This window comes from Salmo salar, chromosome ssa19, assembly GCF_905237065.1.
Source record: "Salmo salar chromosome ssa19, Ssal_v3.1, whole genome shotgun sequence".
Classification (NCBI taxonomy): Eukaryota; Metazoa; Chordata; class Actinopteri; order Salmoniformes; family Salmonidae; genus Salmo; species Salmo salar.
The window spans coordinates 41,432,701-41,460,369 of NC_059460.1; the positions used below are offsets into that span (position 1 = coordinate 41,432,701).

At 47.1% G+C, this 27,669-nt stretch overlaps 1 protein-coding gene across 1 annotated transcript; it reads left to right on the forward strand.

Moving 5' to 3' along the window:
- Positions 1-27,520, forward strand: oit3 (oncoprotein induced transcript 3). The gene is made up of 12 exons (XM_045702321.1): positions 1-266; positions 14,237-14,460; positions 14,665-14,818; positions 15,326-15,436; positions 16,229-16,351; positions 16,741-16,863; positions 17,164-17,324; positions 23,591-23,758; positions 24,115-24,279; positions 25,107-25,198; positions 26,995-27,094; positions 27,222-27,520. Exons 1-12 carry the CDS (start codon positions 209-211, stop codon positions 27,390-27,392), a joined length of 1,650 nt encoding a protein of 549 aa, XP_045558277.1. The 5' UTR covers positions 1-208; the 3' UTR covers positions 27,393-27,520.
- Positions 27,521-27,669: the final 149 nt, after the last annotated feature.

Sequence of the window (27,669 nt, forward strand, 5' to 3'; positions counted from 1 at the left end):
CACAGATAAGCTGTCTATTAAAGGCCCTGTTTTGTTTTTCAAGAAACCTCACACACTCAGAGACCGATACACAGACGGACACACAGAGGCAGACATACACAGACTGAGCTTGGATTCCTATTATCTGAGGCATAGTCTCGTTTAACAGTCTGATTCTAGGTGCTGAGATTACCTGAGGAGTTGGTAACTGGGGAAAGTGTTCGTCGTAATGATAGTGTTACTGTTGACCGTGCTACTACAGCACACAGCCACTGCAGAAGCCATCGGTGAGTACCACCACATATACCGTCTCGAGGTTTCCTTTACGCGGCCATAACACAGACAGCGGGGAATCAACGTGTCACTGTTACAGCATACTATGGTGACATTGTAAAATACTTCTGTTACTTCCCGTTCTTTCAGTAGAATAATTGCAGGACAACAGTGGACAGGCAGTTCTATATGGCTCGGAACCTAGTCGGTCCTCCATCGGTCTTCCTCTGTAACATAGATGTTGTGTGTACTGTATAGTAAGACTGATGAAGTGTAGACTGTGTGTGTTTTTTGCTTTAGAAACGTGTGCATGACTCACACTAGAAAACTTTTGCATATCAAGACTTGTTGTTAAACATAACACTAATTTGTCTTGACAGTCATTTTATTATTTTTCTGCTGACGATGGATCTTAGGTCTAAAACACTTTCTCCCTGTCTCTCTCTGTGAGCATGTTTGGATGAGTGCGCATAACCTGGGTAATCAAGGCTATGTCACAAATGGCACCCTATTCCCTATATAGTGCACTACTTTAGACCATGAACCTTAGTCCACAGACCATTAGGCTGTGAGAGATTGGTACTGCTCAGATTTAGTACGCTTCTGTTCTGCAGCCAGGACCCACGGTTCTTTAATGACCATAGTCATTAACTCAGCTCTGTTCTGGAGCCAGGACCCACAGTCATTTAAGAGTCTTTCACTCTAAAGCTGCTATTAGAATACGCACTTTGAAAAAAGGGTTCCAAAAGGGTTTTTTGCGGAGGGGGATAGGGTTCTACCAAGAACCGTTTTCATCAAAATAATATTATGGGGAAAACAAGGGTTCTTTGAAAGGCAAACGGTTCTACCCAGCACCAAAAATGGTTCTCCTATGGAGACAAACCCAAAACACCCTGTATGGATCTACTTTGCACATTTTCTTGTACAGCCACCTGAGCCAGCCACCTGAGCCCTTGGCTCTTCTCTGGTCACTGTCTGGCGCTCAGTAGTGTTGGATCTTAAACTATCCATTCACACCTCCTCCAGCTTGCTGTACAACATTAAAACCCATTCAGTCTGTCTACAAACAGGCTCTCAAAGTGCTTGATAGGAAGCCCAATAGCCATCATCACTGTTACATAATAATCCCTAGCTGTGTATTGCCGCTTTCCATGTTGTCTGTTATCTGTAGCTTTTTGTCCTATGTTTCTCTGTCTGCATGCTACGTCTTGCTAGTCCCATGTTTCTCTGTCTGCATGCTACGTCTTGCTAGTCCCATGTTTCTCTGTCTGCATGCTACGTCTTGCTAGTCCCATGTTTCTCTGTCTGCATGCTATGTCTTGCTAGTCCCATATTTCTCTGTCTGCATGCTATGTCTTGCTAGTCCCATGTTCTCTGTCTGCATGCTATGTCTTGCTAGTCCTATGTTTCTCTGCGTGTGCTCACTGCTCATTGATTGTCTGTATTGTAATTGTTTTTAATAACCTGCCCAAGGACTGCGGTTGAAAATTAGTCGGCTGGCTAAAACTGGCACTTCTACTGAAAGGTTGATTAATGTGCACTGTCCCTGTAAAAATAAAAATAAACTATAACCCCTCACATCTCCTCCTATAACCATCACACCTCCTCCTACTATAACCATCACACCTCCTACTATAACCATCACACCTCCTCCTCCTATAACCATCACACCTCCTACTATAACCATCACACCTCCTACTATAACCATCACACCTCCTCCTATAACCATCACACCTCCTCCTACTATAACCATCACACCTCCTACTATAACCATCACACCTCCTCCTACTATAACCCATCACTCCTCCTCCTACTATAACCATCACACCTCCTCCTACTATAACCCATCACTCCTCCTCCTACTATAACCATCACACCTCCTCATATAACCATCACTCCCCCTCCTACTATAACCATCACACCTCCTACTATAACCATCACACCTCCTACTATAACCTTCACACCTCCTCCTATAACCATCACACCTCCTCCTATAACCATCACACCTCCTCCTACTATAACCATCACACCTCCTCCTACTATAACCCATCACTCCTCCTACTATAACCATCACACCTCCTCCTACTATAACCCATCACTCCTCCTCCTATAACCATCACACCTCCTACTACTATAACCCATCACTCCTCCTCCTACTATAACCATCACACCTCCTCCTATAACCATCACACCTCCTCCTACAATAACCATCACACCTCCTACTACTATAACCCATCACTCCTCCTCCTACTATAACCATCACACCTCCTACTATAACCATCACACCTCCTACTATAACCATCACACCACCTCCTACTATAACCATCACACCTCCTACTATAACCATCACACCTCCTCCTATAACCATCACACCTCCTCCTACTATAACCATCACACCTCCTCCTACTATAACCATCACACCTCCTCCTATAACCATCACCCCTCCTACTATAACCATCACACCTCCTCCTACTATAACCATCACACCTCCTCCTATAACCATCACTCCTCCTACTATAACCATCACACCTCCTCCTACTATAACCATCACACCTCCTACTATAACCATCACACCTCCTCCTACTATAACCATCACACCTCCTCCTACTATAACCATCACTCCTCCTACTATAACCATCACACCTCCTCCTACTATAACCATCACTCCTCCTCCTACTATAACCATCACTCCTCCTACTATAACCATCACACCTCCTCCTATAACCATCACGCCACCTCCTCCTATAACCATCACGCCTCCTCCTCCTATAACCATCACACCTCCTCCTATAACTATCACACCTCCTCCTATAACCATCACACCTCATCCTATAACCATCACACCTCCTCCTATAACCATCACACCTCCTACTATAACCATCACACCTCCTCCTATAACATCACACCTCCTCCTATAAGCATCACACCTCCTCCTACAATAACCATCACACCTCCTCCTACAATAACCATCACACCTCCTCCTACTATAACCATCACACCTCCTCCTACTATAACCATCACACCTCCTCCTATAACCCTTCACACCTCCTCCTATAACCCATCACACCTCCTACTACAACCCATCACACCTCCTGTAACCATCACACCTCCTACTATAACCATCACACCTCCTCTAACCAGTTCAATTTAAGGGCTTTTTTGGCATAGGAAACATATGTTAACATTGCCAAAGCAGGTGAAGTAGACAATATACAAAAGTGAAATAGACAGTAAAAATGAACAGTTAACATTACACTCATAGAAGCTCCAAAATAATAAAAACGTAACAGATGTCTTTATGTATATTTACAGTGTTGTAACGATGTGCAAATGGTTAAAGTACAACAGGGAAAATAAATAAACATAAATATGGGTTGTATTTACAATGGTGTTTGTTCTTCACTGGTTGACCTTTTCTTGCGGCAACAGGTCACAAATCTTGTTGCTGTGATGGCACACTGTGGTATTTTACCCAGTAGATTTGGGAGTTTATAAAAATTGGGTTTGTTTTCTAATTCTTTGTGGGTCTGTGTAATCTGAGGGAAATATGTGTCTCTAATATGGTCATACATTTGGCAGGAGGTTAGGAAGTGCAGCTCCGTTTCCACCTCATTTTGTGGGCAGTGTGCACATAGCCTGTCTTCTCTTGAGAGCCAGGTCTGCCTACAGTGGACTTTCTCAATAGCAAGGCTATGCTCTCTGAGTCTGTGCATAGTCAAAGCTTTCCTTAAGTTTGGGTCAGTCACAGTGGTCAGGTATTCTGCCACTGTGTACTCTCTGTTTAGGGCCAAATAGCATTCTAGTTTGCTCTGTTTTTTTTTGGTAATTCCTTCCAATGTGTCAAGTAATTATCTTTTTGTTTTCTCATGATTTGGTTGGGTCTAATTGTGTTGCTGTCCTGGGGCTCTGTGGGGTCTGTTTGTGTTTGTGAACAAAGCCCCTGGACCAGCTTGCTTAGGGGACTCTTTTCCAGGTTCATCTCTCTGTAGGCGATGGCTTTGTTATGGAAGGTTTGGGAATTTCTTACTTTTAGGTGGTTGTAGAATTTAACGGCTCTTTTCTGGACTTTGATAATTAGTGGGTATCGGCCTAATTCTGCTCTGCATGCATTATTTGGAGTTTTACATTGAGGATATTTTTGCAGAGTTCTGCATGCAGTCTCAATTTGGTGTTTGTCCCATTTTGTGAATTCTTTGTTGGTGAGCGGACCCCAGACCTCACAACTACAAAGGGCAATGGGTTCTATAACTGATTCAAGTATCTTTAGCCAGATCCTAATTGGTATGTCAAATTTTATGTTCCTTTTGATGGCACAGAAGGCCCTTCTTGCCTCGTCTCTAAGATCGTTCACAGCTTTGTGGAAGTTAACTGTGGCGCTGATGTTTAGACCGAGGTATGTGTCGTTTTTTTGTGTGATCTAGGGCAACAGTGTCTAGATGGAATTTGTATTTGTGGTCCTGGCGACTGGACCTTTTTTGGAACACCATTATTTTGGTCTTACTGAGATTTACTGTCAGGGACCAGGTCTGGCAGAATCTGTGCAGAAGATCTAGGTGCTGCTGTAGGCCCTCCTTGGTTGGTGACAGAAGCACCAGATCATCAGCAAACAGTAGACATTTGACTTCAGATTCTAGTAAGGTGAGGCCGGGTGCTGCAGACTGTTCTAGTGCCCTCGCCAATTCGATTATATATATGTTGAAGAGGGTGGGGCTTAAGCTCCATCCCTGTCTCACCCCACGGCCCTGTGGGAGAAATTTGTGGGTGTTTTTGCCAATTTTAACCGCACACTTGTTGTTTGTGTACATGGATTTCATAATGTTGTTTGTTTTCCCCCAACACCACTTTCCATCAATTTGTATAGCAAACCCTCATGCCAAATTGAGTCGAAGGCTTTTTTGAAATCAACAAAGCATGAGAAGACTTTGCCTTTGTTTTGGTTTGTTTGTTTATCAATTAGGGTGTGCAGGGTGAATACGTGGTCTGTCGTACGATAATTTGGTAAAAAGCCGATTTGACATTTGCTCAGTACATTGTTATCACTGAGGAAATGTACAAGTCTGCTGTTAATGATAATGCAGAGGATTTTCCCAAGGTTGCTGTTGACGCATATCCCACGGTAGTTATTGGGGTCAAATTTGTCTCCACTTTTGTGGATTGGGGTGATCAGTCCTTTTGTTCCAAATAATGGGGAAGATGCCAGAGCTAAGGATGATGTTAAAGAGTTTAAGTATAGCCAATTGGAATTTGTTGCCTGTATATTTTATCATTTCATTGAGGATACCATCAACACCACAGGCCTTTTTGGGTTGGAGAGTTTTTATTTTGTCCTGTAGTTCATTCAATGTAATTGGAGAATCCAGTGGGTTCTGGTAGTCTTTAATAGTTGATTCTAAGATATGTATTTGATCATGTATATGCTTTTGCTATTTGTTTTTTTTGTTACAGGGCCAAAAAGATTGGAGAAATGGTTTATCCATACATCTCCATTTTGGATAGATAGTTCTTTGTGTTGTTGTTTGTTTAGTGTTTTCCAATTTTCCCATAAGTGGTTAGATTCTATGGATTTTTCAATTACATTGAGCTGATTTCTGACGTGCTGTTCCTTCTTTTTCCGTAGTGTATTTCTGTATTGTTTTAGTGATTCACCACTGTGAAGGCGTAGACTCAGGTTTTCTGGGTCTCTATGTTTTTGGTTGGACAGGTTTCTCAATTTCTTTCTTAGGTTTTTGCATTCTTCATCAAATCATTTGTCATTGTTGTTCATTTTCTTTGGTTTTCTGTTTGACATTTTTAGATTTGATAGGGAAGCTGAGAGGTCAAATATACTGTTAAGATTTTCTCCTGCCAAGTTTACACCTTCGCTATTACAGTGGAACATTTTGTCCAGGAAGTTGTCTAAAAGGGATTTAATTTGTTGTTGCCTATTAGTTTTTTGGTTGGTTTCCACACTACTTTCCTTCCATCTATAGCATTTCTTAATATTATTCAGTTCCTTTGGCTATGATGCCTCATGATTGAGTATTGCTCTGTTCAAGTAGACTGTGATTTTGCTGTGATCTGATAGGGGTGTCAGTGGGCTGACTGTGAATGCTCTGAGAGACTCTGGGTTGAGGTCAGTGATAAAGTAGTCTATAGTACTACTGCCAAGAGATGAGCTATAGGTGTACCTACCATAGGAGTCCCCTCAAAGCCTAACATTGACTATGTACATACCCAGCGTGCGACAGAGCTGCAGCAGTTGTGACCCGTTTCTGTTGGTTATGTTGTCGTAGCTGTGCCTAGGGGGCATATGGGGGAGGGAATGCTGTCACCTCCAGGTAGGTGTTTGCCCCACTGTGTGCTGAGGATGTCAGGTTCTTGTCCGGTTCTGGCATTTAGGTCGCCACAGACTAGTACATATCCCTGGGCCTGGAAATGATTGATTTCCCCCTCCAGGATGGAGAAGCTGTATTCATGAAAATATGAGGATTCTAGTTGGGGGTTTAGGTAGCACACAGGAGGACATTTTTCTCTGTTAAGATCATTTCCTTATGAATTTCTAGTCAAATGTAAAATGTTTGTGTTTTGATTAATTTAATAGAGTTAGGTCTACTCTTTACCAAGATAGCATACCCCCTGAGTCCCTTCCCTGTAGTTTGGTGGATGGGACCAGCTCTCTGTAACCTAGAGGGCAACCAGTGCAACCTGTCTCCTCTATACCAGGTTTCTTATAGGATGACAGTTTCTGTATTTCCAGGTTCCTGCTCTTTCGGCCAAAGGCAGATGACCTCAGGCCTTGGATATTCCAGGATGAGATAGTGAATGCTTTGTGTTCCGTAAAGTGTCCAATGTTGTTGGTCGTGTGGTTTGGCCTCAGGCCAGTAAGTGTGAGCAGAGCCTGCTGAGCATCTGGTACCTGCCATTGGCTTGGGCTAGTGTAAGCGTGGGAGTTGGGCCTGTTTGCCCGCTCACGACCTGGGCTTATGTGTGACTTCCATGCTGAGGCCCTCTTTGCAGGAGTGGGGGGCATGGGGTGGGCAGGAGGGGCATAGGTCTAATCTGAGGGGGGCCTAAATGGGGTGTGGGCATGGTTGACTTGGGGGGATGTTGATTGGTTTGGGTGGGGGTGTGGATGTGGATGGCGGTGTTGCGGTCTGGATGTAGGTCCTCTATGTGTCGGTCCGTGGGGGGGGGGGGGGGGGTCTGTTGATCTGTTGCTCCTGGGTGAAGTGTTGGGGCTACGTTTGAGAGCGATGTCATTTAGAGTCCGGGCGAAGGTGGGCACTGCTGCCTTGTAGAGGTGGACCTGGTCATAGAAGATGTTCAAGTCCAGGGTGGAGTGGTGGGCCAGGAAAACATTTGGTTTTGAGGCACAGTTACGGGAAATAATTGCGTTTACCCGCTGTATGGTAGCAGGGTGGACGTCTTTTCGTGGTAGCAGGGTGGAGATCACCACTTGTGCGTTGGGGAAAGTGGAACTAGCTTTTTCAATCACTCCCTTGAGTGCTGTAGTCACCCTTTCCTGCTGTGTTCTCAGGTCGTTTGTGCCTGTGTGTATTATTATGTGGCTGGGTGAACCTAGTTGGTCCTCAGACAGCAGGTCTAGTGCATGCTGGGTGTTTTGACACCAGAGTTTAGACACTATGTCTTTGGGAACATGTTTTTCTTCTTGTATATATTCCCGTTTGAGTCCATAAGGAGTACAATCTGTGTCTTGTGTATGTACTCAGTGGGTGGGTGGGTGGGTGGGTGGGTGTGTGTGTGTGTGTGTGTGTGTGTGGGGGGGGGGGGGGTCAGGAGGGCTATCAGGTTGGCTGATAGGGGGGGGCTCAGAGTGTGTGGGATCCTCTGCTTGGGATTCTTCATTTGTCTGTCCCGCTGTGATTTTGACGCTACGGTCTGGGGTGGACTGCTCTGCTGTGGTGTTGAGACTTTTGTCGGGAGCTGAGGTGGGCTGTTCTGCTGGCTTCTCTGCAGGGGTGGCCACCTCTCTAGTAGGTTGTTCTCTGTCACACGCCATCCCCCTCACCCTCCTCCAGGAGTCTGAACCTCTCCTTCCATCCCCCTCACCCTCCTCCAGGAGTCTGAACCTCTCCTTCCATCCCCCTCACCCTCCTCCAGGAGTCTGAACCTCTCCTTCCATCCCCCTCACCCTCTCCTCCAGCAGTCTGATCCTCTCCTCCATCCCCCTCACCCTCTCCTCCAGCAGTCTGATCCTCTCCTCCATCCCCCTCACCCTCTCCTCCAGCAGTCTGATCCTCTCCTCCATCCCCCTCAACCTCTCCTCCAGCAGTCTGATCCTCTCTTCCATCCCCCTCACCCTCTCCTCCAGCAGTCTGATCCTCTCCTCCATCCCCTCACCCTCTCCTCCAGCAGTCTGATCCTCTCCTCCATCCCCCTCACCCTCTCCTCCAGCAGTCTGATCCTCTCCTCCATCCCCCTCACCCTCTCCTCCAGCAGTCTGATCCTCTCCTCCATCCCCTCACCCTCTCCTCCAGCAGTCTGATCCTCTCCTCCATCCCCCTCACCCTCTCCTCCAGCAGTCTGATCCTCTCCTCCATCCCCCTCACCCTCTCCTCCAGCAGTCTGATCCTCTCCTCTAGTGCTCTGTTTTTCTCTTGCTCTTTCTCCTGTTGATGTTGTCTCACTACAGTCCAGAGTGCAGATATGTCTCTCTCCACCTCCAGCTCTCTGGGTCTGGTTAAGGGGGTGTTGTTGTGCTGGACTGTTGTCTGGGTCTGTGCTGACTGGAGTGTAATCTCCTGCTGTTCCAGCTCCCCCTGCCTTACCTCCAGCTGGGTAAAAGTATCCTTCATTTCAATGAGAGGGTAGTACTCTGTGCTGGGAGGTTGACTTTCCGCTGGGGGTTGCTCGTCTGTGGGGTTATATAATGAAGAGGTCTGGTCTGACCCACTCGGGGTGGGGGTATCTTTCTCACAGGAGAGCTTCTCCTGCAGGGCTAATTCTTTGATTAGGTGAAAGTCCAGCTGAAACTGTTTGGGTTTGCCCTGTACCAATACTGTTCCAGACTTATAGAGATTTATATTAGCTGACTCGGAGTCCTCGTTGTCTAGTATCCTGAGTTTCCACCCCTCGTGAACGCCTCCTATAACCATCACACCTCCTCCTCCACCATGGAGCAAGGTGATCCCAGGATGTGGTCCAGTTCAGTAAAGACGGACGAGAAAGAGTGATGGACGTGTGTCTGTATATACTCTGTATACAGCAGGGCTGGAGTCAAATTGAATTGAGGGCAGTTAATTCAGGAAGTTAACTTAAATAAGTGTGGAGTGGGGGGCTGTGTGTGTGTGTGTGTGTGTGTGTGTGTGTGTGTGTGTGTGTGTGTGTGTGTGTGTGTGTGTGTGTGTGAGTGGGGGGCTGTGTGTGTGGAATGGAGGGCTGTGTGTGTGTGGAGTGGGGGGCTGTGTGTGTGTGGAGTGGGGGGCTGTGTGTGTGTGTGTGGAGTGGGGGGCTGTGTGTGTGGAATGGGGGGCTGTGTGTGTGGAATGGGGGCTGTGTGTGGAGTGGGGGCTGTGTGTGTGTGTGTGTGTGTGTGTGTGGAGTGGGGGGCTGTGTGTGTGTGGAGTGGGGGGTTGTGTGTGTGTGTGAAGTGGGGGCTGTGTGTGTGTGTGTGTGTGTGTGTGTGTGTGTGTGTGTGTGTGTGTGTGTGTGTGTGTGTGTGTGTGTGTGTACTTTCATGTTGGTATCCTTGACTTGGTCCTCTACTTCCAGCCAGCTGTGGCCTCCAGTTCTTCCTGTTTGTCTGTTTTGACATCAATCATTCCTGTGTGAAGGAGTTAACTGTTCTTCTATCTCCTAGCCCTTAGCTCCTAGATCCTATCTCCTCGTTGCTTCCATCCCTGTCTCTCACTGGGTTCGAACCAGGGACCTGACCCTACGAGGTCTGGAGTCTGCTGGTTTTCTGTTCTACCTGATCATTCATTTCACCCACTTGGTGTCCCAGTTCTAAATCAGTCCCTGATCAGAGGAGAACTATGGGGGAAAGCAGTGGAACTGGCATCTAGGTCCAGAGTTGAGTTTGTCTAGCTCCTGTCCCCTAGCTCCCATACATTATAGTTCCTAGATCCTAGCTCCTATCCACTTGCTCCTAGCTCCTATATCCTATTCTCTAGCTCCTTGTTCCTATCCCCTATCTCCTATCTCCTTCATATCCTGTATCCTATCCCCTAGCTCCTATCCCCTTGCTCATAGTTTCTAGCTCCTATCCCCTAGCTCCTTTATATCCTGTCTCCTATCCCCTAGCTCCTATTTGCTAGCTCCTATTTTCTAGCTCCTAGTTCCTATCTCCTTTATATCCTATATCCTATCGCCTAGCTCTTATTCCCTAGCTCATAGTTCCTAGCTCCTATTCCCTAGCTCATAGTTCCTAGCTCCTATTCCCTAGTTCATAGTTCCTAGCTCCTATCCCCTTGCTCATAGTTCCTAGCTCCTGTCCCCTTGCTCATAGTTCCTAGCTCCTGTCCCCTTGCTCATAGTTCCTAGCTCCTGTCCCCTTGCTCATAGTTCCTAGCTCCTATCCCCTAGTTCCTAGCTCCTATCCCTTAGCTCCTATCTCCTTTATATCCTATATCCTATCCCCTAGCTCTTATTCCCTAGCTCATAGTTCCTTGCTCCTATCCACTTGCTCATAGTTTCTAGCTCCTAGATCCTATTTTCTAGCTCCTAGTTCTTAGCTCCTATCCCCTAGCTCCTGTCACCTTTATATCGGATCTCCTGTCCCCTAGCTCCTATTCTCTAGCTCATAGTTCCTAGCGCCTATCCCCTTGTTCATAGTTTCTAGTTCCTAGCTCCCATCTCCTTTATATCCTATATCCTATCCCCTACCTCCTATTCCCTAGCTCATAGTTCCTAGCTCCTATCCCCTAGTTCCTAGCTCCTAACTCCTATACATCCTCGCTCCTACAGTGGTTCTTCCTTTAAAAGTTGCGACGTACTGCAGCAGAGCTTGTAGGGCGCTGCAGAATTCTATGGCACGTTATTTAAGTGTCAACCATTGTTGCCAGAGCTCAACACTTTTAAAGTAAGAACCACTGTAGTCCCTAACTCTTATACAAAAGTTTTGAGAATGACACAAATATACATTTTCACAAAGTCTGCTGCCTCAGTGTCTTTAGATATTTTTGTTAGATGTTACTATGGAATACTGAAGTATAATTACAAGCATTTCATAAGTGTCAAAGGCTTTTATTGACAATTACATGAAGTTGATGCAGAGTCAATATTTGCAGTGTTGAGCCTTCTTTTTCAAGACCTCTGCAATCCGCCCTGGCATGCTGTCAATTAACTTCTGGGCCACATCCTGACTGATGGCAGCCCATTCTTGCATAATCAATGCTTGGAGTTTGTCAGAATTTGTGGGTTTGTCCACACGCCTCTTGAGGATTGACCACAGGTTCTCAATGGGATTAAGGTCTGGGGAGTTTCCTGGCCATGGACCCAAAATATCAATGTTTTGTTCCTGAGCCACTTAGTTATCACTTATGCCTTATGGCAAGGTTCTCCATCATGCTGGAAAAGGCATTGTTCGTCACCAAACTGTTCCTGGATGGTTGGGAAAGTTGCTCTCGGAGGATGTGTTGGTACCATTCTTTATTCATGGCTGTGTTCTTAGGCAAAATTGTGAGTGAGCCCACTCCCTTGGCTGAGAAGCAACCCCACACATGAATGGTCTCAGGATGCTTTACTGTTGGCATGATTCAGGACTGATGGTAGCGCTCACCTTGTCTTCTCCGGACAAGCTTTTTTTCCAGATGCCCCAAATAATCGGAAAGGGGATTCATCAGAGAAAAGGACTTTACCCCAGTCCTCAGCAGTCCAATCCCTGTAACTTTTGCAGAATATCAGTCTGTCCCTGATGTTTTTCCTGGAGAGAAGTGGCTTCTTTGCTGCCCTTCTTGACACCAGGTCATCCTCCAAAGGTCTTCGCCTCACTGTGCATGCAGATGCACTCACACCTGCCTGCTGCCATTCCTGAGCAAGCTCTGTACTGGTGGTGCCCCGATCCCGCAGCTGAATCAACTTTAGGAGACGGCCCTGGCGCTTGCTGGACTTTCTTGGGAGCCCTGAAGCCTTCTTCACAACAATTGAACCGCTCTCCTTGATGTTCTTGATGATCCAATAAATTATTGATTTAGGTGCAATCTTACAGGCACCAATATCCTTGCCTGTGAAGCCCTTTTTGTGCAAAGCAATGATGATGGCACGTGTTTCCTTGCAGGTAACCATGGTTGACAGAGGAAGAACAATGATTCCAAGCACCACCCACCTTTTGAAGCTTCCAGTCTGTTATCCGAACTCAATCAGCATGACAGAGTGATCTCCAGCCTTGTCCTCGTTAACACTCACACCTGTGTTAACGAGATAATCACTGACATGATGTCAGCTGGTCCTTTTGTGGCAGGGCTGAAATGCAGTGGAAGTGTTTTTTGGGGATTCAGTTCATTTGCATGGCAAAGAGGGACTTTGCAATTAATTACAATTCATCTGATCACTCTTCATAACATTCTGGAGTATATGCAAATTGCCATCATACAAACTGAGGCAGCAGACTTTGTGAAAATGAATATTTGTGTCATTCTCAAAACTTTTGGCCATGACTGTACATCCTAACTCCTAGCTCTTATACATCCCAGCTGGCTCCTGGTCGTGTTGTTTCTCTCTGTCTCTCTATGCTGCCAATAGAGGTGGTTTACAGCTGAAGGGAATTACTCTACAGTCGTTTGTTCCCCTGTGGACAGCCATTGATTAACTTGTTCTCTCTCTCTCTCGCTCTTAATCTATCTATCTATCTATCTATCTATCTATCTATCTATCTATCTATCTATCTATCTATCTATCTATCTATCTATCTATCTATCTATCTATCTATCTATCTATCTATCTATCTATCTATCTATCTATCTATCTATCTATCTATCTATCTATCTATCTATCTATCTATCTATCTATCTATCTATCTATCTATCTATCTATCTATCTATCTATCTATCTATCTATCTATCTATCTATCTATCTATCTATCTATCTATATGGTGACTACTCTTGACCAGAGCCCTTTGGCCTGTCCCCATAGAGATAAGCTGACATGTGGGACTCATGTTGTTTCTCCTGATTCTGCACAACATGCCGAAGTGAAAAGGTCCAACATTGACCGATCGTGTTGTTAACAGACAGACCCTTCTCCCTCTCACTCCCCCCTCCCCAGCTCTGGACCCGTGCTCAACCTACATCTCTCTGAATGAACCCTGGTGTAATACAGAGTACCATCTGAAACACTCCTCTGTCTAAACCACTCTCCTCTTCTCTCCTCTCTTCTCTCCCCTTCTCCCCTCCTTCTCCCCTCTTCCTCTCTCTTCTTCTCCCCCCCCTCTTCTTCTCGCCTCTCTTCCCCCCTCCTCTCTATGCCCTCTCCTCTTCTCTCCTCTCGCCCCCTCTTCTCTCCTCTCTCCGTCCCTCTCCTGTTCTCTCCTCTATCCCCCTCTCCTCTTCTCTCCTCTATTCCCCCTCTCCTCCTCTCTCCTCTTCTCTCCTCCTCCTTCTCCTGTTCTCTCCTCTATCCCCCTCTCCCCTTCTCTCCTCTCCTCTTCTCTCCTCCCCCGCTCCTCTCCTCTTCTCTCTCCCCCCTCCTCTTCTCTCCTCTCTCCCTCCCTCTCCTCTATCCCCCTCTCCTCTTCTCTCCTCTCTCCCCCTCCTCTTCTCTCCTCTCTCCCCCTCCTCTTCTCTCCTCTCTCCCCACTCCTCTTCTCTCCTCTCTCCCCCCTCTCCTCTTTTCGCCCCCTCTCCTCTTCTCTCCCCATCTCCTCTTCTCTCCTCTCTCCCCCTCTCCTCTTCTCTCCTCTTTTGCCCCCTCTCCTCTTCTCTCCCCTCTCTCCTCTCCTCTCTCCCCATCTCCTCTCCTCTCTCCCCTCTCCTCTCTCCCCTCTCCTCTCTCCCCTCTCCTCTTCTCTCCTCTCCCCTTCTCTCCTCTCCCCCCTTTCTCCTCCAGCTCTGGACCCGTGTTCTGCCTACATCTCTCTGAATGAGCCTTGGCGTAATACAGAGTACCATGTAAACCACTCATCTGGCAGTGTGCCCCTGTGTGACAGCCGTGTGTCAGGGGAGTGGTACCGCTTCACAGGGATGGCTGGAGACGCCATGCCTACTTTCTGCATCGAAGAGAACCACTGTGGAACCCACGCCCCCATCTGGCTCAATGGGAGCCACCCACAGGTTAGTAGACTAGAGGTTAGAGAGGCGGACCAGCAGCCAGAAGGTTGCTGGTTCAAACCCTGTGTGCCGGACGATACAGAAAAATGGGAAACTAAACTGCCAGCCTACCTGCCGTTGTGGCACTTTATGTTCTCTTGATCTAGTTGCTCCACGTGCAAGGAAGTTCCAACCAAATGAACAGTAACGTATTCCCCTCTCCCCTAGCCCCAGGATGGTATCATGACCCTTCCTGTGTGTGCCAGCTTCAATAATAACTGTTGCCAGTGGAATGCCAGTGTTGATGTGAAGGCCTGTACAGGAGGATACTACGTCTACCGTCTGCCCAGACCTTCTGTCTGCTTCCATGTCTACTGCGGACGTACGTCTGTCTGTCTGGTCTGGTCTGGTCTGGTCTGGTCTGGTCTGGTCTGGTCTGTCTGGTCTGTCTGTCTGTCTGTCTGTCTGTCTGTCTGTCTGTCTGTCTGTCTGTCTGTCTGTCTGTCTGTCTGTCTGTCTGTCTGTCTGTCTGTCTGTCTGTCTGTCTGTCTGTCTGTCTGTCTGTCTGTCTGTGTGATTAATTATGAATGTGGTATGAAATGTATGGTTTATAAATGTGGTATGAAATGTATGGTTTATGAATGTGGTATGAAATGTATGGTTTATGAATGTGGTATGAAATGTATGGTTTATGAATGTGGTATGAAATGTATGGTTTATGAATGTGGTATGAAATGTATGGTTTATGAATGTGGTATGAAATGTATGGTTTATGAATGTGGTATAAAGTTCCCATGAAGGGAATGGAAGTAGCCAACCATGTTTACTTGTTTCTCTGTGTAGATGTGGTAGACCTTACCTACCTTTACATGTTCTGTATGTCCTGTAGATTTCTATGACATATGTGATGAGGTGGAGTGCAGTGGACCTCAGTGTCCAGAGTCGGACTGTCGCTGTGCTACTGGAACGACCCTGGGACCAGATAGACAGACATGTCTCGGTGAGAGCGGGAGAGAGGGGGAAGAGAGAGAGCGGGGTAGGTGGGTGGGGGGAGAGAGGGGTAGGTGGGTGGGTGGGTGGGGGGGAGAGAGGGGGGTAGGTGGGTGGGGGGAGAGGGGGAAGAGTGAGAGAGAGAGAGAGGGGTGGTGGGTGGGGAGAGAGAGGGGTAGATGGGTGGGAGGGAGAGAGAGGGGTAGGTGGGTGGGGGGAGTGGGGAGAGAGGTGTGGTGGGGGAGAGAGAGAGGGGGATGGGGAGAGAGAGAGGGGTAGATGGGTGGGGGGAGGGGGGAGGGGGAGAGAGAGAGGTGTGGTGGGGGGAGAGAGAGTGGGGTGGTGGGGGGAGAGAAAGAGGGGTAGATGGGTGGGGGAAGGGGGGAGAGAGAGAGGTGTGGTGGGGGAGAGAGAGAGGGGTAGATGGGTGGGGGAGAGAGATTGACTGAATGTGTTGAGTCATTAATTCACGAGGAGAGGAGGAGACGTGTGCCAGCCAGCCAGAGATGGGTGGGTGGAGGGAGGGAGGGAGGGAGGGAAGGAGCCTTCACTACAACCTAGTCTAATGGTGGGTGACAAGCGTGCTATGAAAACCCTGAAAGCTTGAGAACTGTTATTATCATTCGATCCACCTATCAACCAAATCACTCTCTCTACTACACTGAGAAATGATCTCTCTCCTCTCGCTCCTCTTCTCAATTGATCTTTCCACCTCCCCTATCAAATCTCCTCCTTTATTTTATGTGACCTCTCCTCACTGCTGTGTCTGTCTGTGTGTGTCTGCTCACTGACTCCTCTCCAGATGTGAATGAGTGTGAGCAGGGGAACGGGGGTTGTAAGGAGGTATGTGTGAACACCAAGGGGTCCAGACAGTGTGAGTGTGGACCAGGCAGGGTACTGGAGGAGGATGGACGCAACTGCAAAGGTAGAGTCAGACCACCGTGGGGGTGTAAAGTTACAGTAGCATAATGTACTACAGTACCCATAATGCTCTGTGTGTAATATCTGGAACACAGTAACTGGGTGTCAGACTTGGGTTCAAATAGCATTTGTTATCTTTCACTATATTGAGATTGCCTGACACAATGGAACCAATGGAATAGTTCCAAAAGTGCAAACTCCGTCCAAAGTGTTATCCCCCCTCCCCCCTTCCTATCCTTTATACCTCCTTCTCCCCTCCTCTTCCCCCACTTCCTCTCCCTCTTCTTCCCCCTCCTTTCTCCTCTTTCTCCCCTCCCCTTATTCTTCCCTCTCCTCCTCCTCTCCCTTTCCTCCTCTCCCTCCTCTGCCTCCTCTCCTCTCCTCTTTCTGTAGAGATAGCAGGGTGCTATAACAACAACGGAGGCTGTAGCCATGGCTGCTCTGTACTACAGGACTCCTATCACTGTCACTGTCCCCGAGGACTGGAGCTGGGGGACGACAAACGCACATGCCAGGGTGAGACCAGAGAGTGTGTGTGTGTGATGTGGCAGGGTGTGTGTGTGTTTGGTCGTATCCTCCAGTCCCTGTGCAGTTAACTGTATCATGAAACTCTTCACCTAGGACCTAGTAAGGGACCTGGAACTCATCCTGTCCAACCCATGTTTAACCCCTTCCACTGTGTGTGTGTGTGTGTGTGTGTGTGTGTGTGTGTGTGTGTGTGTGTGTGTGTGTGTGTGTGTGTGTGTGTGTGTGTGTGTGTGTGTGTGTGTGTGTGTGTGTGTGTGTGTGTGTGTGTGTGTGTGTGTGTGTGTCCAGTCCCGGTGCAGTGTAGCAGCAGCTCCATTAGGGTGTCGGTTCTAAGGGACCTGGTGGGGGGCCTGGAACTCTCCCTGTCCAACTCATCATGTCGCGGCGTCTCCAATGGAACACACATCAATCTCAGCTTCAGCCTCAAGACCTGTGGAACAGTAGTGGAGGTAGGACTAGACCCTAGAATCTAGCCCTTACCCTAGCCTTGACACTAGCCCCTAGACCCTACACCATAGCCCCTAGACCCTACACCATAGACCCTAGACCCTACACCCTAGACCCTACACCGTAGCCCCTAGCCCATACACCCTAGCCCATATTTATTTATTTCACCTTTATTTAACCAGGTAGGCTAGTTGAGAACAAGTTCTCATTTACAACTGCGACCTGGCCAAGATAAAGCAAAGCAGTGAGACAGAAACAACAACACAGAGCTACACATGGAAAACAAGCGTACAGTCAATAATACAATAGAAAAAAAATAAAGTCTATATACAGTGTGTGCAAATGGAATGAGGAGGTATGGCAATAAATAGGCCATAGTAGCAAAGTAATTACAATTTAGCAGATTAACACTGGAGTGATAGATGAGCAGATGATGATGAATAGATGATGGTGTGTAAGTAGTGATACTGGTGTGCAAAAGAGCAGCAAAGTAAATAAGAACAATATGGGGATGAGGTAGGTAGATTGGGTGGGCTATTTACAGATGGACTATGTACAGCTGCAGCGATCGGTTAGCTGCTCAGATAGCTGATGTTTAAAGTTAGTGAGGGAAATGTAAGTCTCCAGCTTCAGCGATTTTTGCAATTCGTTCCAGTCACTGGCAGCAAAGAACTGGAAGGAAAGGCGGCCAAAGGAGGTGTTGGCTTTGGGGATGACCAGTGAGATATACCTGCTGGAGCGCGTGCTACGGGTGGGTGTTGTTATCGTGACCAGTGAGCTGAGATAAGGCGGAGCTTTACCTAGCATAGACTTATAGATGACCTGGAGCCAGTGGGTCTGGCGACGAATATATAGCGAGGGCCAGTCAACGAGAGCATACAGGTCGCAGTGGTGGGTGATATAAGGCGCTTTGGTAACAAAACGGATGGCACTGTGATAGACTACATCCAATTTGCTGAGTAGAGTATTGGAAGCTATTTTGTAGATGTAACGGCTGTCGTCGGAAGAAGACCAAGGTGCAGCGGAGTTAGTGTTCATCATTGAAATATTTAATAATAGAAAGAACACTATACAAAACAAAACAAGAAAACCGACAGCCAAACAGTCCTGTCAGGTGCAAACACTAAACAGAAACAATTACCCACAAAACCCAAAGGAAAAACATGCTCCTTATGTGTGACTCCCAATCAGAAACAACGAGCTTCAGCTGTGCCTGATTGGGAGCCACACACGGCCCAAAACAAAGAAATACAAAAACATAGAGAAAGGAACATAGAATGCCCACCCAATGTAACACCCTGGCCTAACCAAAATAAAGAACAAAAAACCCCTCTCTATGGCCAGGGCGTTACAGTAGATGACATTGCCGAAGTCGAGGATTGGTAGGATAGTCAGTTTTACTAGGGTAGTTTGGCGGCATGATTGAAGGAGGCTTTGTTGCGAAATAGAAAGTCGATTCTAGATTTGATTTTGGATTGGAGATGTTTGATATGAGTCTGGAAGGAGAGTTTACAGTCTAGCCAGACACCTAGGTATTTGTAGTTATCCACGTATTCTAGGTCAGAACCGTCCAGAGTAGTGATGCTAGTCGGGCGGGCGGGTGCGGGCAGTGAACGGTTGAAAAGCATGCATTTGGTTTTGCTAGCGTTTAAGAGCAGTTGGAGGTCACAGAAGGAGTGTTGTATGCCATTGAAGCTTGTTTGGAGATTAGTTAACAGACGTTCCGCTAGCGGAACACCACTCCAATATCCACTGATTGGGCATAGCGCAAAATACAAACTCCTCGAAAATCCGAAAACTTCAATTTTTCAAACATATGACTATTTTACACCATTTTAAAGACAAGACTCTCCTTTATCTAACCACACTGTCCGATTTCAAAAAGGCTTTACAATGAAAGCAAAACATTAGATTATGTCAGCAGAGTACCCAGCCAGAAATAATCAGACACCCATTTTTCAAGCTAGCATATAATGTCACAAAAACCAAAACCACAGCTAAATGCAGCACTAACCTTTGATGATCTTCATCAGATGACACTCCTAGGACATTATGTTATACAATACATGCATGTTTTGTTCAATCAAGTTCATATTTATATCAAAAACCAGCTTTTTACATTAGCATGTGACGTTCAGAACTAGCATTCCCACCGAACACTTCCGGTGAATTTACTAAATTACTCACGATAAACGTTCACAAAAAACATAACAATTATTTTAAGAATTATAGATACAGAACTCCTTTATGCAATCGCGGTGTCCGATTTTAAAATAGCTTTTCGGTGAAAGCACATTTTGCAATATTCTGAGTAGATAGCTCGCCATCACGGGCTAGCTATTTTGACACCCACCAAGTTTGGTACTCACCAAACTCAGATTTACTATAAGAAAAATTGGATTACCTTTGCTGTTCTTCGTCAGAATGCACTCCCAGGACTTCTACTTCAACAACAAATGTTGGTTTGGTTCCAAATAATCCATAGTTATATCCAAATAGCGGCGTTTTGTTCGTGCGTTCAAGACACTATCCGAAGGGCAACGAAGGGTGACGCGCGGACGCGTATCGTGACAAAAAAGTTCAAAATATTCCATTACCGTACTTCGAAGCATGTCAAACGCTGTTTAAAATCAATTTTTATGCAATTTTTCTCGTAAAATAGCGATAATATTCCGACCGGGAGAAGTTGTTTTCGTTCAAAGACTCAAAATCTAAAATGGACTCTTCACGTGCACGCGTGCGCCCGTCTCATTGTTCTCAGATCGACCACTTACCAAATGCGCTACTGTTTTTCAGCCACGGGCTGCAAAGACATCATTCAACGTTCTGGCGCCTTCTGAGAGCCTATGGGAGCCTTAGAAAATGTCAAGTTACAGCAGAGATCCTTTGTTTTGGATAGAGATGACAAAGAAGGCCAAGAAATGGTCAGACAGGGTACTTCCTGTACAGAATCTTCTCAGGTTTTGGCCTGCCATTTGAGTTCTGTTAAACTCACAGACACCATTCAAACAGTTTTAGAAACTTTGGAGTGTTTTCTATCCAAAGCTACTAATTATATGCATATTCTAGTTTCTGGGCAGGAGTAATAACCAGATTAAATCGGGTACGTTTTTTATCCGGCCGTGAAAATACTGCCCCCTATCCATAACAAGTTAACACAGTGTCCAAAGAAGGGCCAGATGTATACAGAATGGTGTCATCTGCGTAGAGGTGGATCAGGGAATCACCCGCAGCAAAAGCGACATCGTTGATATATTCAAAGAAAAGAGTCGGCCCGAGAATTGAACCCTGTGGTACCCCCATAGAGACTGCCAGAGATCCAGACAACAGGCCCTCCGATTTTACACACTGAACTCTGAGATGTAGTTGGTGAACCAGGCGAGGCAGTCATTTGAGAAACCAAGGCTACTGAGTCTGCCGCTAAGAATACGGTGATTGACAGAGTCGAAAACCTTGGCCAGGTCGATGAATACGGCTGCACAGTACTGTCTTTTATCGATGGCGGTTATGATATCGTTTAGTACCTTGAGCGTGGCTGAGGTGCAACCATGACCAGCTCGGAAACCAGAGTGCACAGTGGAGAAGGTACGGTGGGATTCGAAATGGTCAGTGATCTGTTTAACTTGGCTTTCAAAGACTTTAGAAAGGCAGGGCAGGATGGATATAGGTCTGTAACAGTTTGGGTCTAGAGTGTCACCCCCTTTGAAGAGGGGCATGACCGCGGCAGCTTTCCAATCTTTAGGGATCTCGGATGAAATGAGAGAGAGGTTGAACAGACTGGTAATAGGGGTTGCAACAATGGCGGTGGATAATTTTAGAAAGAGAGGGTCCAGATTTTCTAGCCCAGCTGATTTGTACGGGTCCAGGTTTTGCAGCTCTTTCAGAACATAGACCCTAGCCTTGACCCTAGTCCCTACACCCTATCCCTTACACCCTATCCCTTACACCCGATCCCTTACACCCTAGCCCCTACACCCTTTCCTAGACCCTGGTCCCTAGCCCCTAATCCTTACACCCTAGTCCCTAAACCCTAGCCTAGACCCTAGCCCCTACACACTAGCCTCTATACACTAAACTAGACCCTAGCCCCTACACCCTAGCCTCTAGCCCCTAGCCTTTACACCCTAGCCCCTACACAATAGCCTAGCCCCTATCCCTTACACCCTAGCCCCTAAACCCTAGCCTAGATACTAGCACTACACCGTAGCCTAGACCCTACCCCCTAGGCATTACACCCTAGCCCCTACAGCCTAATCTACACCATTGCCTAGACCCTACACCTTAGTCCCTACAGCCTAGTCTACACCCTAGCCTAGACCCTAGCCCCTACACCCTAGCCCTTATACCCTATCCTACAGCCTAGTCTACACCCTAGCCCTTACACCTTAGCCTCAATACCCTAGCCCCTACACCCTATCCTATATCCTAGCCCCTACAGCCTTGTCTACACCCTAACCCCTATCTTAGAACCTAGCACTTACACCTTAGCCTCAATACCCTAGCCCTTAGACCCTAACCGCTACACCCTAGCTCAGACCCTAGCCCATACACCCTAGCCTAGCCCCTAGTCCTTACACCCTAGCCCCTAGCCTTTACACCCTAGCTTAGACCCTAACCGCTACACCCTAGCCCTTACACCCTAGCTCAGACCCTAGCCCTTACACCCTAGCTTAGACCCTAGCCAATACACCCTAGCCTAGACCCTAGCCTAGCCCCTAGTCCTTACACCCTAGCCCCTAGCCTTTACACCCAACTTAGACCCTAGACCTTACACCCTAGCTTAGACCCTAGTCTTTACACCCTTGCCTAGACCCTAGTCCTTACACCCTAGCCCCTAGCCTATACACCCTAGCCCATACACCTTAGCCTAGACCCTAGCCCTTACACCCTAGCCTTGACCCTAGTCCCTACACCCTATCCCTTACACCCTAGCCCCTACACCCTAGCCTAGCCCCTATCCCTTACACCTTAGCCCCTACAGCCTAGTCTAGACCCTAGCCCTTATACCCTAGCCCTTACACCACTAGCTTACACCCTAGTCCTTACACCCTTGCCTAGACCCTAGCCCTTACATCCTAGCCTTGACCCTAGCCCCTACACCCTAACCTAGACCTTATACCCTAGCCCCTTCACCCTAGCTTAGACACTAGCCCTAGCCCCTACACCCTAGCCCCATGCCTAGGCCCTAGCCCCTAGACCTTACATCCTACACCCTAGCCCTTACACACCAGACCAGACCCTAGCCCTTACACACCAGACCAGACCCTAGCCCTTACACACTAGACCAGACCCTAGCCCTTACACACTAGACCAGACCCTAGCCCTTACACACTAGACCAGACCCTAGCCCTTACACACTAGACCAGACCCTAGCCCTTACACACTAGACCAGACCCTAGCCCTTACACACTAGACCAGACCCTAGCCCTTACACACTAGACCAGACCCTAGCCCTTACACACTAGACCAGACCCTAGCCCTTACACACTAGACCAGACCCTATCCCTTACACAGGTTCAGCTTCAGCCTCAGGACCTGCGGCACTCTAGTGGAGAACCTACCTTCTTTGTGTCACCTTCGACTCTGGATGAATTAGTCTTGACTGATTCCACAGGCCAGTACCCGGAGGTTGGCAGTCGAATTTCAGGGCTGACAGGGGACTGGAACCAATGGACCACAGACAGAGTTACTTTTATTGTTTTCATGACATCATGTAGTGTAATTGGGAAACAACACTACTGAAGTGAAATACAAGCAGTAAGAGGGGTAAATCCGGAATTGATTTACGGCCTTAAAATGTTGGATGTTGATTCCATCCCATTGATTCCATCACATGTATTTTATAAAGCCCTTTTTACATCAACAGTTGTCACAAAGTGCTTTACAGAAACCCAGCCTAAAACACCAGGGAGCAAGCAATGCAGATGTAGAAGCACGGTGGCTAGGAAAAACTCCCTAGAAAGGCAGGGAACCTAGGAAGAAACTTGGAGAGGAGCCAGGCTCTGAGGGATGGCCAGTCCTCTTCTGGCTGTGCCGGTGGAAATTAAGAGTACAGGCATTTAGGCCAGATCGTTCTTCAAAATGTTCAAATGTTCATAGATGACCAGCACTTGGCCATCTAAGGCCAGATCATTCTTCAAGACTTTCAAACGTTCATAGATGAATAGCAGGGTCAAATTAGTAATCACATTGGTTATACATGTATAGGGTGCAATAGTTCACCTCCTCAGGAGTAAATGATTGGTTGATTGATTGATTCCCATCCCAGGTGACAGATGACAAGATAGTGGGTACCAATTTAGTGACAGGTCTTCCTAAGTCCAGCCCAGGACCATGGTCCGGTAGTAACTGGGATATGATTGTCAGAACCTCCAAACTGCTGTTACCTGTCACCTGTGAATTCCCACGACACTACGAGGTCTCCGACGGTTACCAGGTAAGAGGGTGATTGAATGCTTCTTTTTAGCACTTCCTCTTTTACTCATTTATTTCAAAATAAAAGTCCAACATTCAAAATAAAAGTCCAACATACAAAATGCTATGGAATAAAACAATTGGTTTTCCTTCAGCCCAAAATGTAAATAATGTTTGGAAACCCACCTTTTAGCTTGCTATTTTAATCAGCGATTTTATTATCATTATCCCTTTTTGATTATACGTTTTATTTCTTTTATTTGTTTGATTTTATCTATTTCGTTCTGTTTTTTTTTTATAAAGGTTGCTTGAGCGACTTTAAATTGCATTTTTAAAATAAGTTGGTGTAATTTAATTTCTCTCTCTCTCTCATCCCAGGCCAGTCTCCGTAGCTCCGCCCTAGAGCTAGCAGGCCACTCCCAGGGCCTGTTCCCCTTCTCTCTGGAGCTGTTTAAGAGTGCTGAATTCTCTGAGCCCTACCGAGCTCCACCCCAACTACGCCTACATGACTCACTGTTCTTCGGGGTGGAACCCAGGGAGAAGGTACTGTACTGAATCCCAAATGGCACCCTATTCCCTATATAGTGCCCTACTGTTAACCAAAGCATACACTCTTAGAAAAATAGGTTCTATCTAGAACCTAAAAGGGTTCATCGGATGTCCCCATTTTTGATTCCAGATAGAACCCTTTTGGGTTCCATGTTGGAGCCTTTAGGACCCCTTTTGGAAATTGTTTTTTTTCTTCTAAGAGTGTATATAGTGCACTATACAGGGAATAGGGTACCATAGTGCCCTGGTTTAAAGTAGTGCACTATGTAGGGAATAGGGTGCCATTTGGGACACAACCAGTGTGACCACATCTCTGTTGTCTCCATATCACGGATCAATAAAGATCTTCTGTTTTTGTTAGTCTAGTTAACTTGTGGATCATACTTTATTGACTGATACTTTTATTTGACAATTTAAGATTTCCATTCGGGTGAGGCTTTTGATAAGCTATTTTATGTGTCACATTTGTGCGTTGTACTTTACTTTAAGTTTACTCACTTTACAAATTTGTACGTTGTACTCTACTTTAAGTTTACTCACTTTACAAATTTGTATGTTGTACTTTACTTTACGTTTACTCACTTTACAAATTTGTATGTTGTACTTTACTTTAAGTTTACTCACTTTACAAATTTGTATGTTGTACTTTACTTTAGGTTGCTCACTTTACAAATTTGTATGTTGTACTTTACTTTAAGTTTACTCACTTTACAAATTTGTATGTAGTACTTTACTTTAAGTTTACTCACTACAAATTTGACTTGTACTTTACTTTAAGTTTACTCACTTTACACATTTGACTTGTACTTGACTTGCTATAGGTGGAGGGTTTGTCAGCTCTGGTGGAGAGCTGCTTTGCTACCCCCAGCGCCAAGGCAGACCAGGCTCTCAAATACTACCTCATCAAAGATGGGTGGGTACTAGACCTCCATTTACATTATATACTCTATCAGTATGACGGGAGGATGAGAGTGGGGACAGTGGTGTTTACTCCAAAGACAGACAGACAGACAGACAGACAGACAGACAGACAGACAGACAGACAGACAGACAGACAGACAGACAGACAGACAGACAGACAGACAGACAGACAGACAGACAGACAGACAGACAGACAGACAGACAGACAGACAGACAGACACCCTGCTCTATCAGGACTATCTATAAAATGTTTCCAACAAAACACTTCTCCTCCATACTTTACAGAGACAAGTCTGCATCCCAAATGGCACCCTATTCCCTATATAGTGCACTACTTTAGACTAGGGCCCATAGGGAATAGGGTGCCATTTGGGCTGTTAAGAGAAGATCATGATTGGCTGACAAAGTGAGGTCACTCACTAGCATCCCAAATGGCTTCCTATTCCTTCTATAGTGCACTACTATTGACCAGGGCCCATAGGGAATAGGGTGCCATTTGGGAGCCTAAAGCCTAAAGGCAGCTATAGCTAACAGTGATGGAGTAGCTTGTTAAAACAGTGTATGGATCAGTGGGTATTGTGTTAAGATGGAGTAGCTTGTTAAAACAGTGTATGGATCAGTGGGTATTGTGTTAAGATGGAGTAGCTTGTTAAAACAGTGTATGGATCAGTGGGTATTGTGTTAAGATGGAGTAGCTTGTTAAAACAGTGTATGGATCAGTGGGTATTGTGTTAAGATGGAGTAGCTTGTTAAAACAGTGTATGGGTTGTCAGCATAACTATCATCTCCTCCTATAATATCCTGCCCTCATTGTGCCCCTCTCCTCCTCTCTCCCTCCTCCCCTTCTCCTATTCTCTCCCCACTTCCCCTCCTTCTTCCTCCTCCCCTCCTCTCCCTCATCCCCTCCTCCTCCTCTTCTCCCCTCTCCTATCCCTCCTCCCCTTCTCCCCTCCTCTCTCCCTCCTCCCCTTCCCCTCTTCTCTCACCTCCTCTCCCCCTCCTCCCCTTACCCTCCTCTCCCCCTCCTCCCCTTCTCCTCTCCCTCCTCCTCTTCTCCCCTCCCTCCTCCCCTTCCCCTCCTCTCTCCCTCCTCTCTTCTCCTCTCCCTCCTCTCTTCTCCTCTCCCTCCTCCCCTCCTCTCTCCCTCCTCACCACCTCCTCTTCTCACCTCCCCTCCTCATCCCCTCCTCCTCTTCTCCCCCCTCCTATCCCTCCTCCCCTTCTCTTCTCCTCTTCTCTCCCTCCTCCCCTCCCCTTCCCCTCCTCCTCCCCTTCCCCTCCTCCTCCCCTTCCCCTCCTCTCTCCCTCCTCCCTCCTCTCTCCCTCCTCCCTTCTCCTCTCCCTCCTCCCCTTCCCCTTCTCCTCTTCTCTCTCCCTCCTCCCCTTCTCCCCTTCCCCTCCTCTCTCCCTCCTCCCCTTCTCCTCTCCCTCCTCCCCTTCCCCTCCTCTCTCCCTCCTCCCCTTCTCCTCTCCCTCCTCCCCTTCCCCTTCTCCTCTCCCTCCTCCCCTTCTCCTCTCCTCTCTCCCTCCTCCCCTCCTCTCTCCCTCCTCCCCTTCTCCTCCCCTTCTCCTTTCCCTCCTCCCATCCTCCCCTTCTCCTCCCCTCCCCTTCCTCTCTCCCTCCTCCCCTTCTCCTCCTCTTTCCCTCCTCCCCTTCCCCTGCTCTCTCCCTCCTCCCCTTCTCCTCTCCCTCCCCCCTTCTCCTATTCTCTCCCCACTTCCCCTCCTCTCTCCCTCCTCCCCTCTCTCCCCTATTTCCTCCTCTCTCCTCCTATAATGTGTGTTTAGGTGTATCTCAGATGAAATGGTGCGTCAGTACTCTGCTAAGGACCAGCTATCCAAACACTTCCAGGTTCCTGTCTTCAAGTTTGTAGGCAAGGACAACAAGGTCAGTTAGAACAGACACCCTGGGAGCCAGCTGGCCAGTTCAGTATGTGTGTGTGTCTGATGTGTGTGCGTATCTATGTTCGCATCTACGTGTGTATCCATGTGTCTATCTGTGTGTGTGTCAACAGGAGGTGTTCCTGCACTGTCGTGTGTTGGTGTGTGGGGCAGGAGACTCCCGTTGTTCTCAGGGCTGTAGAGGGCGTCTGCGTCGGGAACTGTGGAGGACTGAGGAGGAACAGGAGGACTGGGACCAGCATCACGTGCTGAGTGGAGGACCCATACGCATCATGCCAGACTGAGACATTAGACCACCATGGCACCCCCATACCACCTTCAGGCCATCTCACCGCTGCACCACTGCAAACATAGAAATAGATACAATAGATATAGATACAATAGATATAGAGATGGATACAATAGATATAGAGATAGATACAATAGATATTGTAGGAGCATGACCAGCATTGTCTCCTGAGTGGAGGACCCATACACATTCTGCCAGACTGAGACATCAGACCACCACCACCACCAGGCCACCACCAGAACACCACCACCAGGCCACCACCAGAACACCAC